This window comes from Dromiciops gliroides, chromosome 6 (assembly GCF_019393635.1).
Source record: "Dromiciops gliroides isolate mDroGli1 chromosome 6, mDroGli1.pri, whole genome shotgun sequence".
NCBI classification, from domain to species: Eukaryota; Metazoa; Chordata; class Mammalia; order Microbiotheria; family Microbiotheriidae; genus Dromiciops; species Dromiciops gliroides.
The window spans coordinates 222,273,005-222,290,757 of record NC_057866.1 but is presented as its reverse complement, the minus strand read 5'-3'; the positions used below and the strand labels follow the sequence as shown (position 1 = coordinate 222,290,757).

Genomic DNA, 17,753 nt, shown 5'->3' with positions numbered 1-17,753 from the left:
GAAAATGGTATGAAAATTTCAGCAAGAATATTTATAACCAGAAAAGAGAGAGGGTGGTAATCGTTATAGAATGAGCAATAACAGATGGACAGCCTGAGGGTTGCTTAGTATAGCAGTATCCATCCCTCTTTATGCAGTTAGTATCATGTGTGTGTGTGTTATCTTTTCTTTTAGAATAAGCCCATTGAGGGACAGTCATAATTTCTATTTATATTCCCAGCAGCTAGCATAGTGTCCTGCATATAGTGTTTAATAAATGGATTTTCATTTATTCATGCATATGTCCCTCCTTCCTTAGCCAAACTGATTAGAAAACGTGTCTCCATTCATTGTCTTCACATTTCTCACTCACTCCTATACCTTTTGAGATATGACTTAAAAAACTTCTCATTCAAGTGAAACTACTCTCTCCAAAGTTACCAATGATGTCTAAATTGCAAAATTTGATTGCATTTTCTCAGTCCCTATCCTCCCTGACCTCTATACTATATTTGCCACTATTGAAACTCTTTTCTTGGATTCTCTCTCATCTACAACTTTGTGTGACTTTACTCTCTCTCCTGTTTCTCCTACATACTGGACTCCTCCAATTCAGTTTCTTTTCCTTTCTCATAATGCATCTCTCCCTCTAATTATGGATGCTCTTCTCTCAATCACCTCATCGGCTCCCTTTGAATTAATTGTCATTTCTCTACTGGTAACTAAACATCTATATATAATCAGTCCTGGTCTGTCTGTGTCTCTGTGTCTGTATGTTTATCCATCTCTGTCTCATTACCAATTGCTGGTATGACATTTCAAATTTTATATCCTGGAGATCTCAAACTCATCATGTCAAAAACTTCTCCCCAAATCCATCCTACTCCAAAATTTCCAATTTCCACTGAAGGTATTTCTAGTCTCCCAGGCTCATAACTTTCTCATATGTTTGACTCTTCACTATCCTTCATCTCACACATTTAATTGGTAACCAAATCTTGCTGTCTCTACCTGCACAACATCTCTCACACCCATTCTCTACACACACAGCTACCACCTTACTTCAGACCCTCTTCTTGTTCCAGATTTTATATTGTCTACTAATTGGTTTTCCAGCCTCAAATCTCTCTCCACTCTCAACCATTTTTTCCATACTGCTGCCCAAGTTATTTTCCTTAATTGCAGATCTGGCCATATCACTCTCCTATACCTCTAGGATAAAATAAAAACTCCTCTGTTTAGATTTTTAAAACTTTCCACACTCTGGTCCCCAAGCTATCTTTCCAGCCTTTTTGGGCATCATTCCTCCTCCCACAAGCTGTCATCCAGCCAAATTTGGTTTTCTCTCTCTTCCTCACATTCTATCTCCCAATTTCATCCTTTTGCATTGACCTGGAATGTATTCCCTCCTCACTTCTGCCTCATAGAATCTTATGCTTCCTCCAGACTGAGATCAAATACTGCCTTCCATGATGCCTTTTCTGATCCCCTAAACTACCAGTGCACTCCAACTACAATTACTTTTCATTTCATTATTTTGTATTGATTTGTATTCTCCTTATTTTTATTTTGTATATAATTCTATGCCCTTGTTGTCCTCCCTTTAGAATATAAGCTTCCTGCCGGTAGGGATTATTTCTTTCTGTGTCTTTGTAAGACCATGGTTCTTAGCACATGCTTAATAAATCTTTGTTGATTGAGTAATTGATCCATAAACCAAGACCCAGAGGAAGACCTTCATCATATTACTGGATCTTCCAGGGAGGAATTATGGGAGAACATGCCAAGAAATCACACCTAATGAGAAGGCATGCATGTGTTTGAATCTACCCTTGTGGAGGAAATGAAATGATTACTTCGTTGACATGTTTTTATCACCACCGAAGAGTGAAAATCACAATTTTACAATGGGTAAATCTCATTCCGAATTTAGAATCATAATTTTTAGATTTTCCTCAATTTAAAATCATGGTTTTCACTGTATGCTCTAAATTGGTCTCATTTTCTAAAACTTACAAATGCTCCATGTTACATAGACTGCTATAAAGATAAACTGGTCCTGATAGTTCATGGGATTTAAAAATATATTTGAATAAACTCCCTGAAAAAAATCATTCTAGTAGTCTGAGTATTGTAGATACATAAACACATACGTTTTAGAGTCATACCGCCCTAACAATAGATATAAAATGCACACAGTATTCTGAAACAACAGATTTATTAAGCATATACTATGTGCCAGGAACCATGGTCTTACAAAGACACAGAAAGAAACATATTTCTCTTTTTGGGAATAGCCTTCTCTCTACCCACCTCTTTGTTACAATTTAGTAAAGGATTGCTTCTCAAAGATATGTTCTATTGAGTGATGATGGTCTCTGAAACTAAGAATTCTCAAACCACCTGGGACAAAAATGTAGCAGTTACCTCAAGGGAATAATGGTAAATTAACCCTACAGGATATCTTGCTTTATAAAAAGTTAATGAAAAATACTCCCACTTAAATTTTTAACAATTCTGAAAGAAAAATTATAAGCTAATTTAGCTCCATTTACCACAGTCCTGTACTTTTGCTGATAGGCACCTTTGCCCCCAAATGGTCAAATTTTAGCAGAATATTTTTACATGAATACAAGTCAGAGAGTTGAAATAACTTTGTTAGCTGAAAATGTTTTAACAAAAAATTAATAAACCCTTTCTGCTTTCTAGTTTTATAATGAAAGTAGAAGCTTTTCAAGTCCTCCCTTCTATTCCTTCCATTCCAGATGTTTCAGTTAGTTTTACAAAGTCAACAGCTTTTTAAAGTTATTGTCCATCTTCAGGATTAGGAATAGTATTTTTTTTTGCTAAAAATAATAATAAAAAAGACTTAGAAATTCTCTGATGGCAATTGATTATAATCACATATCAAGCACATAGAATAATTTTCTTCTTCAATGTTTTTCCTTGTCATTCATTTATTTTTCTGGGTTATCACATTACAAATATTAAGAAAACAAACAAAAAATTAAACAAAGATTTTTTTTGGGGGGGAGGGCAGGGCAATGAGGGTTAAGTGACTTGCCCAGGGTCACACAGCTAGTAAGTGTCAAGTGTCTGAGGCCGGATTTGAACTCAGGTTCTCCTGAATCCAGGGCTGGTGCTTTATCCACTGTTCTACCTAGCTTCCCCCACAAAGATTTTTTATTAAATGAATTTCAATTTTTCACTTGAAATTTTTCACATTAACATAATTGAAAATTAAAATTTATACAAAACACATTTCAAAGTATTTCTCTTTACGTTTGTGTTTCTGAGCTACCTTTGATTTTTCACAATTGACGATGATGTGTTAGTTGTCAATAATTATTAAAATTATGAAATAGAATATGGCAAAGTCAAAGTAATACTTCAACCCAGAACTTATTACAAAGTCATTGCTTCATTCAGAATATTTACTGTCAGGTGTGTTTGGGGACAAAATAATAAATCACATTCTCTGTCCCTAAGAACTTGTAGTCTGTGTGTGTGTCTATGTGTGTGTACATGGGTTCATATGACTATTGATACAAAACAGCATATGAGATAGATGCATATTTGTTATATGCATTAAATGAGGTACAAGTTCATACTCATTAATGAAAGAAAAATAATAGACCTTTTTAAGTAATCTTTTTTTTTGTTTCCAGAATTCAGCATTATAATTGGATATATCAAACAACAAATAAGAATCCTCTATTAGATTATTAGGTAGCCTGAACCTCCTAGTATTTAAACTACTTTTTAGAGTTGCATTAAGCTTTTGAAACATCAATGATGCTTTTAAAAAATAGTTCTGTAGTCATTTAAGATCTACTAGCTCTATATACTACAACTTCCAGAGTGAAATGGTAATTTGTTAAAATAAAATTGTACAGCAGTGCTTTAAAAAATAATCGATGGGGCAGCTAGGTGGCGCAGTGGATAGAGCACCAGAAAAAAAAAAATAATTGATGGTTCTAAGATTCCTAATGTGCTCCACGATGAGTCTTTGTCAGAACTTGGATTCCACCTAGAGAACTAAGCTTCACTTCTATGCAATGGGGAGGCATCAGTGTAAGATTTTGGTAGAAGTCCAGCCTAATGCTATAGTAAAAATATTTTCATTATCCTTAATTTTTGAGAGATGAAGATTTAAAAAACAAAATGTACATGTATATTGGGCAGCTAGGTGGCTCAGTGGATAAAGTGCCAAACCTGACGTCAGGAAGATGAGTTTTCCTGAGTTCAAATCTGGCTTCAGATGCTTCCCAGGAGAATGACCCTGGGCAAGTCACTTAACCCTGTTTGCCCCAGTTTCCTCATCTGTCAAATGATCTGGAGAAGGAAATGGGAAACCACTCCAGTATCTCTTCCAAGAAAACTCCAAATGAGGTCACAAAGAATCAGACATGACTGAAAACTGAACAACATAACAGTGTATATTAGCTTTCCAAATACAGTACATGGGATATGCTTTCTTTACAAAGCATGAAAACACTATTCTGGTGACTGGATTCAAGTACATTGCAGAAACAATATTGATCTCTTTCATGGTTTCTGTCTTTCTTGTTGAGTTCTTGTGGGCAAAAAAAGCATCTGGAGGAAAGTAGTGGTATTTCATTAGTAATGAGAAATGTTAATTTTAAAAATAATTGTCATTTAATCAAATAAATGTGTTCTGTTTGGTTTGAAGCCTTGAAAAAGGCTTTTAAGACAATGTGCTAAATTTTGCATATGCCCCCCAAAAATGCCAAAATAAGAGTGAACAGATAATTATGGTACTATGAAAGATTCTTCCATAGTTTAAAGATCCCATGTGTACTAGTAGCAACAGCAGAGTATAATTGAAAAAAAATCATGGGGAGACATTATAAAAGAACAGCAAAGCAAATTTAAATTTTCAACTCATGTTTTTTGCCACTTAATAAAGGGCTAAACCCTTTCATGGAGTACCTAATGAGCCCTTGGGAAATGGCCCATATGTTAAAGCATTGTTCATCTAGTCCTCCTTATTCCAAATTCATAAAGACCTATGAAATATAATTTCTCCCCATCAAACGAACACCACCACAACTTGAAAATACCACCTTCTCTTTTTTTCTACATTTATTTTTGTATTCGGCTTCTTTTGGATTTTGTGAGCAAAATTATATTTTATTGGCCAGAATTGTCATGTATTTTTGGATATGATTAGTTTTTCACAAACCTAATAAGCATATGCAATGATGTAAATGTATAGTGGAGTTCAAAACAATTTCTTTTATGTTAAATTAATTATACAATTAACTAAGAGTGAAATTTGTATGATTTATGAATATTGAAATGATGGCCAGAAAAATAATTTTAATGTTAGTGCGATCAACTGTTAGTAAATCTTTATTGACATTAGGGAATAAAATGGTATGTGTTTTATTATCCATATTCTTAACCTTTATAATACTTGAGCTGTATGGTGTCTCTAGTCTTGTTGTTGTTCAGTCATTTTCAGTTGTGTCCGACTCTTCTTGACCCCATTTGGGGTTTTCTTGGCAGAGATACTGGAGTGGTTTGCCAATTCTTTCTCTGGCTCATTTGACAGAAGAGGAAACTGAGGCAAAAAGAATTTCCAGGGTCAAACAGCTAGTAAGTGTTTGAGGTCAGATTTGAACTCAAGAAGATGAAACTTGCTCACTTCAGGCCCAGCACTCTATCCACTGCCCAACCTAGCTTCTCCTGATGTAGTCTATATTATTTAAATCTTTGATTATTAAAATGTGATTTGATTCTGCAATTTTGGAATTTTTTTTTTAGTGTCTTCTATGGAAATGTCTACCAGCTATATGATAACAAATAGGGATATTTTTTAACCCATCCTTCAGTGTGTTTTTGTAAGCAGTGTGGACTTAAAGCTTAATTTTAGTGTATCAAAAATAATAATAGTTGGAACTAAACTAAATAGGGAGAGAGAACTAGCTGCTTTTGGTAAGTCTAAATCACATGGTCTAGATAAACTACATATTTGGATGCTGAAAGAACTCATTGACCTGATTGCTGAGACAGTACATTTTGAAAGATTGTGGAGATCAGGAGAGGTACTTTAGAGTTTGAGAAGGGAACACACTAAGATTTTTTTAAACGGAAAAGAATGGAGTGAACCTGAGTTTGATTCCTGGGAAATTTCTCAAAAATGTTATAGAGGTATGGCTAATGAACATCTAGAAAAGGAAAAGGTGATCACCGATAGCCAGTGTAGGTTCACTGGGAACAAGTCATACCAAAAATAAGTCTTATCTCTTTCTTTAACTAGATTCGGCAGTTCATCTGATAGTCTGCCATGTTCTTCTTGTGTACAAGATTTTATTTCTTTCAAATAACTGACTTCCCCTTCCCTCTATTGCGTTAGAATAGAATTTGAAGGGGTGGGCTAGCTTGTATCAACTTCCCACTTTACAAATAAGTAACTGAACTTAGAGAAGGTATGAGACTTCCCTACTGTTCCATAAAGACTATCTTGTGCTTTCCTTAGGTTAGGGTAGACATAACTCTTTAGTTTTCTCACGTAGAGTAAAGACTGTCAAATTGACTCTCACCCTTAGGCTATAATATGCCTCTGTCAATGCAAATTCCTCTGTTGCCTTTCTTTTCTACCCTGCTGTGTGCTAAGAAAGATACTCTGTTTTTCTAACGCTCAGAGACTAAAAAATGTACAGGACTTTGTCGAAAGGAATTTGGGAAGAAATCTTTCTTTCTTGGCTTGAGGTACAGCGCCAAGGGTTGTAAAAGGGACAATTTTAATGATATCCATCTGTTACAGATTAAAATAGGTGGGAACCAGCCATTGCATTTCTTCTCTGGAGTCAGACAGAAAGCTGAAGATTGAAATAATTGGATCAATTCAGGGCCCTTTAACAAGTATGGTCAAAGCAGATTTTAGATTTTGTGGAGCCTGGGGAAAGGAGTGGCATGTGAGGCCATTAGAATCTGTTTAAAACAGAGATTGGTTTTAAATTAATCCAAGATTTGCCACACAAGGAATATTAACAGATGCTACTGACTCATTTCCTCAACAGGGCACTTCTATCCATTAAATCTTCCTTTGAGGAAAGCTGTCACTTATTATGAAAGGTTACTTATACCCCTTTTCCTTGAAAAAACCATCTCACTTTGCATCTTCATCAGAGGCACTAATAGTGGAATAGTTTAATACTTCTCTCTCCATGAGTCTTTGAATTCTCTTTCATCTCTGTTTTGATGGAAGGCAATCAGACTACCTACTGCTTCACCTAGTCTCTTCTGAAAGCAGTTTTAATTACAGATTGGCTTCATTGTAGGTCAGGGTGTGGTTATTTGTATGCATGTGTGTGTATGTATGTGTGTACAATAGCTCTTATTTTATACAGCCCGGTGGTGTGCTTGGTAAATATTTGACAGGGTAGGGAGGTGGGGGGAGGGGTGTACATACAACACACCTTTGTTTCATTTGTATTGTTGACATTTTCTCCATCACTTTTTGAAGGCTAGACAATCAACAAAACAAGAAATTAAGCCATGTGTTGTAGCTTTTTGTTGATTTCTGCTGAAAATTTAACAATCAACCTATCAGCCTATTAAAGTTGGCTCTACCCCACTTCTGTATCTGTCCCAGCTCTGCTCCCTTCCTTCCTGGCTCCAAAGATAAATCTACATCTGGAAGGTAGAGCTGACCTTGTTGAAGATTGGAGGGTGAGAAACTAAAACATTCCTCCACCCTCTATCACCAACTAGGCCATCTGACCCATGCATACCCTCTACCTTTCACTTTCTACCTCTTATTCAGAGACTTGATAAGCAAATCAATATTACCATTGGTACTGTGAAGGGTTTATCTATCTATTACCCTATGGTTCCACTAAGAATCCTTGTGATTCTGAACCATGGGCTGCCTAGGCCAAAGCTACCTACCCTGGCCACCACCAACCATTCCCTCTCCCTGGCAATTGTTTTCTCTCCATATATTGTATTTCATTTTCTTCACACATGTTGTTCCCCCTCAATAGAATATAAGCTCATTCAGAATAGGGACAATCTAATTTTTGTTTTTATAAGATGGAACCCCACACAGTATGAAATACATAGTAAGCAATAAGTAAATGCTTGTTGACTTGAAGTTAATTAATTACACACATGCATATGAGCATACTCATTCATGCAAAAGTGTGTGCATGTGCACACGCACACAATGAGATCTATCATAAGCCATCACAACTATCTTGGAGGTCTTTGACTCCCTTATAATGACTTCCTTTTGTATGTCATCAACCAAACCCCATTAAGAGAGAGTCTTAAGAGCAATTTTGTGCACAATTTTGCTGTAAAAAGGATGTATCAGGGCAGCTAGGTGGCGCAGTGGATAGAGCACCAGCTCTCGATTCAGGAGGACCTGAGTTCAAATTCGGCCTCAGACACTTAACACTTACTGGCTGTGTGACCCTGGGAAAATCACTTAGCCCCAATTGCCTCACCAAAAAAAAAAAAAGTAAAAAGGATGTATCAACATTATTTCACAGAGAATCGAGAGCTGGATTTTTGAATTATGAAGATCCAGGTTCAAATTCTCCATATCTTACTATCCATTCTCCATATCTTACTATCTGTGTAACCATGGAAAAGACTCATTTCCTCACCTACAAAATAAAGTTAACAATAATTTCCATACCTTTCCCACAAGGTTAATGGTAAGCTCAAATGAGATACTGTCTATTAAGTGCTTTGTAAATCTTAAAGCTCGATATGAATATTGACTATTATAAAATTATCATCATGGTCATTGCCATTAGTTTTGACTGAGGTAGGATAAGTTCTTATCCCAGCCTTGGGATTCTTGTTGTATTGATACAAAGAGGTAGGAGCTTCCTTCTAAAAAAAAAGTCAATATTCCAGGGAGGTACAGGCCACCCTGATTTGCCCCCTGGATCATTCACTAGACATTGAGTTGGTCTGGTCAAATTACTTTGGAGGGCCACATACCTTCCACCCCTTTTCCCCTTCATTCATGTAAAGATTCATTTGAAGCAGATTCCTAAATAAGCATAATATAGGACCCTGCCCTCCATTTTCCTGGGTGTGTCTGGGTACCCCGGAGAGACATCAGGATTCAGAATTCTATTCTTCCTTACACAAGATTAGTAAACTATAGTGACTAGTGTTGTCTCAGTGATCCATTACACAAACTTCTGTGTCGTATAATAATACAGAGCAAAAGTTGTCTAATATGTCACTCATTTTCTTGGCCCATCTTTCCCCTAAATTTTGTCCTCTGTTCACCCTTGGACAAAACATTTTAGTGTGTGTGTGTGTGTGTGTGTGTGTGTGTGTGTGTGAGAGAGAGAGAGAGAGAGAGAGAGAGAGAGAGAGAGAGAGCGAGAGAGAGAGAGAGAAAATAACTTGTTTATGAGAGAGATGGTGTTTGTGTGTGTGTGTGTGTGTGTGTGTGTGTGTGTGTGTGTACTTGAGCTGTACTTGAGTACTGTTGTATTGGTTGTCAAGGAAGGCCCCCGTATAGATTCAGATTTCATTTTAAAATGATGTGGCAAGAATCCTGAAAAGCAGAATCTTTGTGGACATTTAGGAGGAGCTGAGAGATGCTCCTGAATGGCACAGAGTAGGCAGTTTCCTATTATCACATCTCACGGCCATTGCCCCATTGCAGGCACACTTTGCGTGGGTTGTTAGGAATACCACTTGGTGGAAGGATGGTGATTGCAGTATTGTTTTTAGACGAGGCAGTGAGGGATCACTTCTAGATTGCATTGCTAAGAAGTGGGGTGAGGCATTGGTAAGGGTTGAATGTACTTATGTGAAGTAGTAAAGAGTATATCAGATTTGAAAAATCTATAGCATATCTACTTATGGGAAATAGGTTGAATACAGCTCAGTTCAGTCTCAAAGCCTACCAACCCCCTCCCCCCCACTCATTTGTGAATAATATTAGAAGTATGGAGATCACCTCAAAGTCAAAGCTATAGAGTTAACAATCACCATGTTCATCATATATGCTGTCTCAGAAGCCATAGTTTTCCTGAACTATCTGGCAGTGGCATTCTGAGATAAACTAATACAGCACAGTGGGTGCATGCTTATTTGGAAGTTGGTAAACCTGGAATTTATTCTCTGAGAGTAGGTAAATTGTTTCTTCTTGTTGGGTGATGTTCTTCTCCTTACTCCAATTTCTGCTCAAAACTTGTCTTTGAAAGAAAATCATATGTTTATTTTGAAAATATATTGAAGTCATACTATGAGAGATTTTGTAGCTCTGGAGAAGCCATTTAACTTCTGTGAGTCTCAATTTTCACATCTGAAAAATAGAACTCTCTTACATCTCTGAGGTCTCTTCTAGGCTTAAGAAACTTCTTTTATTTATTACCAATCAATCAGTCAAGCATTTAGCATTCAGCATTTTTCTATTATAAGCATTTAGTATTAAATGCTTAATATGTACCAGGCACTGTGCTAATTACACAGATTGTGATAGTCTTGCTTGGAAAATGCTCTCAACATTTTGTTGTTGTTGTTGTTTTGCAGGGCAATTAGGGTTAATTGACTTGCCCAGGGTCACACAGCTAATAAGTGTGTCAAGTGTCTGAGGTTGGATTTGAACTCAGGTCCTCCTGAATCCAGGGCCAGTGCTTCATCCACTGTGCCACCTAGATGCCCCTCAACATTTTTTTTTATAGGAAACCCATCAGCAAATGCACCAACAATTAGGGTTTCAGAGAAGTTGGGAAATAATATGGAGGAAGTATAGTTATAGGTGATTTTAGATTGGTGCTTATTTCAGCTGATTTAATTTCAGTCTTCCCCCTCCCCAGAATAATTTGATTGGCTCTCAGTATTTGCTTTGGCTTCATCCAAATAGATCATCTTATCTTCTTCTGCTGTTTTCTCATAAGAGAGGATTAAACCTTTGCTACTTAGAGTTTTTCCAGCTATGAATAGGAAAATCAAACAGCAAAGGAGTGGTTTAAAAAAATAAATAAATTTTATTTTCACTGCCTGATTCTTATTAGAGCTGTAATTTTTAAAAAGTTTTGGGACACATGGGGGCAGCTAGGTGGTGCAGTGGATAAAGCACCGGCCCTGGATGCAGGAGGACCTGAGTTCAAATCCAACCTCAGACACTTGACACTTACTAGCTGTGTGACCCTGGGCACCCCCCCAAAAAAGACTGGGTTTCAAGGTTATAAAAATTCACTTTCCAAATTCAGGTCTATGCTGAAGATTGGGAATCATTGCTACTAATTTTTTCCGGTAGTAACTTTGGGTTCTTATTCTCCTTGAAATTGTAGAGCACATTGGTCATTAATTCAAGCAAACCTTAGGTACTCTCTGGAAAAATTGTGATCTTTTATTGCCACCTTTTATTGCACATAGTAACTCAAGGTTAAACCTCACATTAAGAAGTCTTTGCAACCTAAGCTGCTTTGATTTGAAATGTAAACTTGTGCAACCATGGTATAGATTCTGCTTCTGTCTTAGGTGTAACTCACCACAGGACTTTGCTTCTTTCCACAGTCTGACAGCAATGCCAGCTTCCTCAGAGCGGCCAGAGCTGGCAATCTTGACAAAGTGGTAGAGTATTTGAAGGGAGGAATAGACATCAATACATGTAATCAGGTAAGACTGTGGCATCTTTCAACATTTTTGTTCTGTACTTTTTTTTTTTAAAACCAAGGTTTTAAATGTATATTAAAAAAAAAAAACAACCCTGCATGTCCTAAAATGAAATTTGCACCAAGGGTCTTTTTCATATTTATCATCAATGTTATTTATTACTATCAGAGTGATTAAAAGCTTAAGAAGTAATGAAACTAGGGGCAGCTAGGTGGCGCAGTGGATAAAGCACGGTCCCGGATTCAGGAGTACCTGAGTTCAAATCCAACCTCAGACACTTGACACTTATAGCTGTGTGACCCTGGACAAGTCACTTAATCCTCATTGCCCCACAAAAAGAAAGAAAGAAAGGAAGGAAAAGAAGTATTGAAACTTAGTTTTTCCCTTGACAGAGCCTTAACAACTAGAGAGTCCATTAAACCTGAGAGGGATAAAACTTTTATTGTGAGTTTGTGTTGTTGGCCACACCTGACGGGCTAACAACAAGCCAGTGTCTTAAAAACCAAAGCAAGATGCTTTGGTTCTTGCTTATTAGAAATGTTGGTAGAGAAATTATGCTACTGAGTCAGCTCTTGTTATTTTGCATTTTTTAAAGGATCTGTGGTCTAGAATCATGGCTTCTCATTTCCAGTGCCATGGACTGCCTTTTACTCTTGTGATGGTTATTAGAATATGGATTGAGGAAATAAAAGAAAATGAAATTCAAATCACTTCTCTTCTCCCTCTCCCCTCCCCCTTTGTTAGCAGCTTTGCCAAAAGAGCCTAGTTGAAGAGCCTGAACTTGACTTAATGCAAAGCTAGAATCCTTAGATCAGACATTAAGCATTTAAAGGGGTTTAAACATTTCAGTGATTACTCAGGCTTTCCTTATCTCCTATTTCCTTATAAAGGAGACTGTAGCCTTTGTGTAAAGCTTTAAAGATTTTGGCTTTATACTATTTTAGACCAATATTTTAATGGCATAAAGAAAAAAAATCACATTGGATCTCAGCTTTCACTATAGTAAGCTAAATCTCTATTTTTGTGAACAGATAGTTGGCTGGGGAAATGAATAATCCTGGCTAATTTTAAGCACACAGGAGGTTTTCACTTGTGGATTTAACTCCATCTGTAGTTTCACTTATTCTTTCCCTGAGTACATCTTGAACTCGGTTTTATTATCATATTTCTGGCTTTGGTCCATTTGAACTTTTGCAGTCTTTCAGAATTAATGAAAGTAAGTGGGGAAAAAAACCCCAAAGCTACCCATAAATTGCCTCTCAGTAGGATAACACAATCACAGAATCTGAGTTGGAAGGGACCCCAGAGGTCATTTAGTTCAATTTGTACCTAAACAGAAATACTCTTTATAACAAATGGTCAACCAAATTCTGCTTGAAGACCTCCAATGGGGAACCCCACTATTTGTCAAAGTAGTCCATTCTGCTTTTGAACAATCCTAATTGTTAGAAAGTTTCCCCTTACACTCTGAAATGTCTACCCTTTACTTCTATTTCTGTGTCCTGGTGCCAAGCAGTAGGAATTCAGTTGCTCATCCACGTGACAATATAACAACTCCCATTAAGTCTTCAGTGCTTCATGCTAAACATCCTGAGTTGTTTTAAGTGATTGTTGTATGGTATGGTTTTAAGCTTTCTCACTATTTTAGTTACCCCTCTCTGGATGCTCTCTACTAATTACACTGAAGTCTAGCTGTGTGACCCTGGGAAACAACCCTGTTTGCCTAATTTTCTTCATCTGTAAAATGAAATGGCGAACCACTCTACTATCTTTGCCAAGAAAACTCCAAATGGCGTCACAAAGAGTTGGACATGACTTAAACAACTGAAAAATAATGACTAGTTTGTCAGTATCCTTTTTTAAATGTGGGACTTAGAAAGGAACACAACACTAGCTGTGATCTGCTAGGGAAGTCATGTTGTCTGTCTTCATTTTGTGTATTATGCTTCTAATGGGGCAACCCAAGATCACATTTGTTTTCTTAGCTGAATACTTTGCACTTGTATTTCATTGAGGACCCCCACCCCCTGCACCCAGTTCTTTTTCATATAAACTGATTCCCAACCACAGCTCTACACTTCTATAACTTTTTGAACCCATGTAGAATTTTAATTTATTACAATTGAATTTAAACAAAATTAAAGTCTGTTTTTCTGATTTGTTCAAACCTATTTGGATTCTGATTTTGCCATCCAGTTTGCTGATTTTCCTTTGAAGCTTCATGTCATTTACAGATTTTATAATCAAGCTCTCTACACCTTAACCTAATTCAGTGATCAGCAGAAGAGTCTGCTGAGGCCAGCTCTCTGAAGCAGTCAGTTAGAACTTTCTCTTCCAATTGAGTTGTTCAATAAATCAGTAGATTTGTTAGCTCCTCGATATGGCTCTTCCTTCTAGTGGTACAGATTGCAGGCCATTCATGCTTTCTCATTCTCTTGCAATTATTGTCTGTGTCATCTCTTGAGGCTTTTATAGGTAGTTCATTTGAGCACAAGTTTTGCTTCTGGGTCCCTTAACATAAAATGCTAGCAAGTGACACACAGCCTATCAGTCTATGCTATAATTCTTGCTATGTAACTAACAAGTCATCACCTGGTCATCCTTCAATCCACCAAACTGTTCTATGAGTCAGCTTATGTCTCTCCATCTCATCCATGACGATATTATAGGAGATTTTTGGGAACAATTACTTTTCCTAAAATCTAGGTATATGAAATCTGCTCTCCCATGGCAGTAGACTTGTTTTTTGTGTCTCTTATAAACATTCTACCTTACAAAAGGACACCCAGAGGGTTTGAATAATAATAGTTCATGCCAGACAAATGCAGAAGTATTCCCTTATTTCTCCAGGATGCCAGCTGGCTCTCAGATTCTTTGAATTTCTGAAATGCTGGTACTTTGTGTTAATGGGTGCATCAGGAATCAAGCTGTCATGTAATAGAGTCAACTTACCATTTAACTATCTATTACGCTTCTTGCTGTTTTTAAAGTTTGGAATTAACTGATGGAGGACAAAAACCAAACCTGAGGGCCCCAAGGACCACTTAAAAATATGCAGTATGTAAACAATGACAAAGTTGATCATTTACTATTATGAAATTTAAAAAAAATCCTTCCCTTGTATTTTGAGACTGTATGGCTATAACCCACTTTTTAATTTGGACTAATCAATAGTGTAAATTTCATCTACATAGATAGATTAAACTTATTGATATCTAAACTTCTCCCCAAATTAAAGGCTGAAAGATGAAAATATGATCAATAGGTAATCTTCTATCTATTTTGTATTTATCTTATAAACTACCTTGTTATTTTTCATGTTTTCTCCTCTATAAAATGTGAGCTCCTTGAGAGAAGGTGAAGTACTGACTTTACCTTTCTTCATATGCCCAGTGTTTAGGCTGGGGCCTGACACATAGTAAGTGCTTATTTGTTTACCGGCTATGGAGTTGAAAGATAAAATAGTTCATAATTGAAACATAGATCATATCACATGTCTTTTTTTGTGGGGCAATGAGGGTTAAGTGACTTGTCCAGGGTCACATAGCTAGTAAGTGTCAAGTGTCTGAGGCTGGATTTGAACTCAGGTCCTCCTGACATGTCTTTTTTAAAAGAATAAATGTCTCACTCTATTTGAATAAGTTAATAAACTCCCTAAATCTACTTTAGATCTTAGTAATAATCAAAGGACAGAAAAAAAATTTATCCCTACAAAAGAATTACTATCAGCTATTGTGACACGGAAAAAAACCCAACAACACTTTGCCTTGAACTTGGTAGGCCTGGGTTTCAATACCATCTGAGCCCTTAGCTAATCATTGGTACAACTTTGGTTGTACAATTAATTAAATCAATAGATAAGCATTTGTTTAGCCCTTACTACATGTCAGGCACAGAGATGCTGAGAATATAAAGGCATCTATCTTTCTATCCTGTGGGAACTGATATCTTAATGAGGAGGGGGCACAATATGTGTATGTGTCACATACATACATACATACACACATACTCACACACATGCACACATAAAAGGTAACTTTAAAGAAGAAGGCATTAGAAGCTACATGTATGTACCAGGAAAGATTGCATGCAGAAGATGGAGGTTGAGCTGAGTGTTGAGGAAAACCAGGATCTCAAGAGGCAGAAGAGGCGAGGAGAGAGGCATTTCATGCAGAGGGCCCATGTAGGGTAAAGGCATGGAGAAGGGCTATGAAATATCATATGTGAAGAACAGCAGGAAGACCAGTCTGGTTGGACAGTAGATGCATAGATGGGAATAATGCATAAGAATGCTGGAAAGATTAGAGAAAGCCACATTGTAAATGGTTTTAAATACTAAAGGGCTAGGTGGCTCAGTGGATAGAGCACTGGGCCTGAAGTCAGGAAGACCTGAATTCAAATCTGGCCTTCAGGCACTTACTGTGTGACCCTGAGCAAATCACTTAACCTTTGTTTACCTTAATCCACTGGCAAACCACATCAGTATCTTTGCCAAGAAAAACCCATGCACAGTATGGTCCATGGGGTCAGATGCAACCGAACAAATACTAAAGAGAGGAGTTTATACCTGAAGTTTAGATAGATCATAGAGAGCCACTGGAGTATGAATTTGGGTGAATTATAACATGGCCAGATGCTTCCTTTAGGAAAATTATTTTGGCTGCTAGATAGAGGATAAATTAGAGTGTGGAGGGACTAGAGGCAGGGAGACCAATTTGGAGTCTCACACGTGTCTAGGTGTGAGGTGATGACCTCAATTAGGGTGGTGATCATGTGATTAGAGAGGCATATGTACAAGCACACACACATGCACACATACATATATACACAATACATACACATATATGTATATGTGTATGTATATGTGACAGAAATATATGAGTGTATTTGTGCATGTATATATGTATATGTGTGTGTGTATATATATATATATATATATATATATATATGAGTGAAAAGTATTGCTGAGATAGAAACAGCAAGTTTTAGCAATTGATCAGATATGCAGGGTGAGAGTGATGAGATTAATATGGTACCAAGTTTGGGACATTACTGCAAACATGCTTTTGGCCTTGACAGGGAAGTAGGGAAGTTTGGAGGAGGAGTGGGTTTGAGGGGGATGATAATTAGTTTAGTTTTGGACATGTTGAGATTGAGATTCTCACTAGATGTGTCCAAGTCTAATAGCCACTTGGTGATGTAGGACTGGAGCTCAGGAGAGAGTTTAGGCATGTATATAGAGATGTGAGTCAACAGCATAAAATTAATTAAATCCTTGTGAGATGATAAGGCTACCAAGAGAGAATGTGTAGAAAGAAGAGTGGCCAGGACAGACCTTTGGAGTATAACCACAGTAAACGAGCAGGATATTGATGAGTCAACAAAGAAGAATGAGGAGTGGTCAGACAGTTGGAGGAAAGCCAAAATGATGGAAAACCAGAAAGGAGAGAGTACCCCAGAGGTCAAAGTGGCCAACAGTGTCTAAAGCTGCAGAGAGATCAAAAAGGAGGAAGAGTGAAAAAGGTCATTACTTTTTATTTATTTATTTATTTATTTATTTATTTATTTATTTATTTATTTATTTATTTATTTATTTACTTATTTACTTACTTACTTGCTTGCTTACTTATTTATTTATTTATTTATTTATTTACTTACTTACTTACTTATTTATTTATTTATTTATTTGTTTGTTTGTTTGTTTATTTAGCAGGGCAATGGGGGTTAAGTGACTTGCCCAAGGTCACACGGCTAGTAAGTGTCAAGTGTCTGAGGCCGGATTTGAACTCAGGAACTCCTGAATCCAGGGCAGGTGCTTTATCCACTGCACCATCTAGCCACCCCAAGGTCATTACTTTTGGCAATTATGAGATCATTGGTAACTGTGGAGAGAGTGGTTTCATTATTAAGTGGTGAGGTCAGAGATAAGAAACTAGATCGCAGAGGGTTTAGAAGAGTCCTAAGGAAAGAGGACTTTTTAAGGGCTGTAAGCCAAAAAGGGGAGGAAAAATATAGGATGGTAGCTAAAGGGGGATGGTAGGACCTCGTGAGGGTTATATTAGAATGGGGAGGACTTGGGCAGGTGGCTAGCAGCAGGGAGGGAAACCGGTAGTTTGGGAGAGATTTAAGATTAGAGGTGGGGGATG

The 17,753-nt window shown here is 37.1% G+C and overlaps 1 protein-coding gene across 1 annotated transcript in view; it reads left to right on the top strand.

Annotated features, from left to right (window-relative positions):
* ANK2 (ankyrin 2) overlaps nucleotides 1–17,753 on the top strand; it is a 340,193-nt gene that overhangs the window by 62,343 nt on the left and 260,097 nt on the right. Inside the window, 1 exon segment of the mRNA XM_043969828.1 lies at nucleotides 11,509–11,610. Within this exon segment, the coding sequence (XP_043825763.1) occupies nucleotides 11,509–11,610 (102 nt within the window).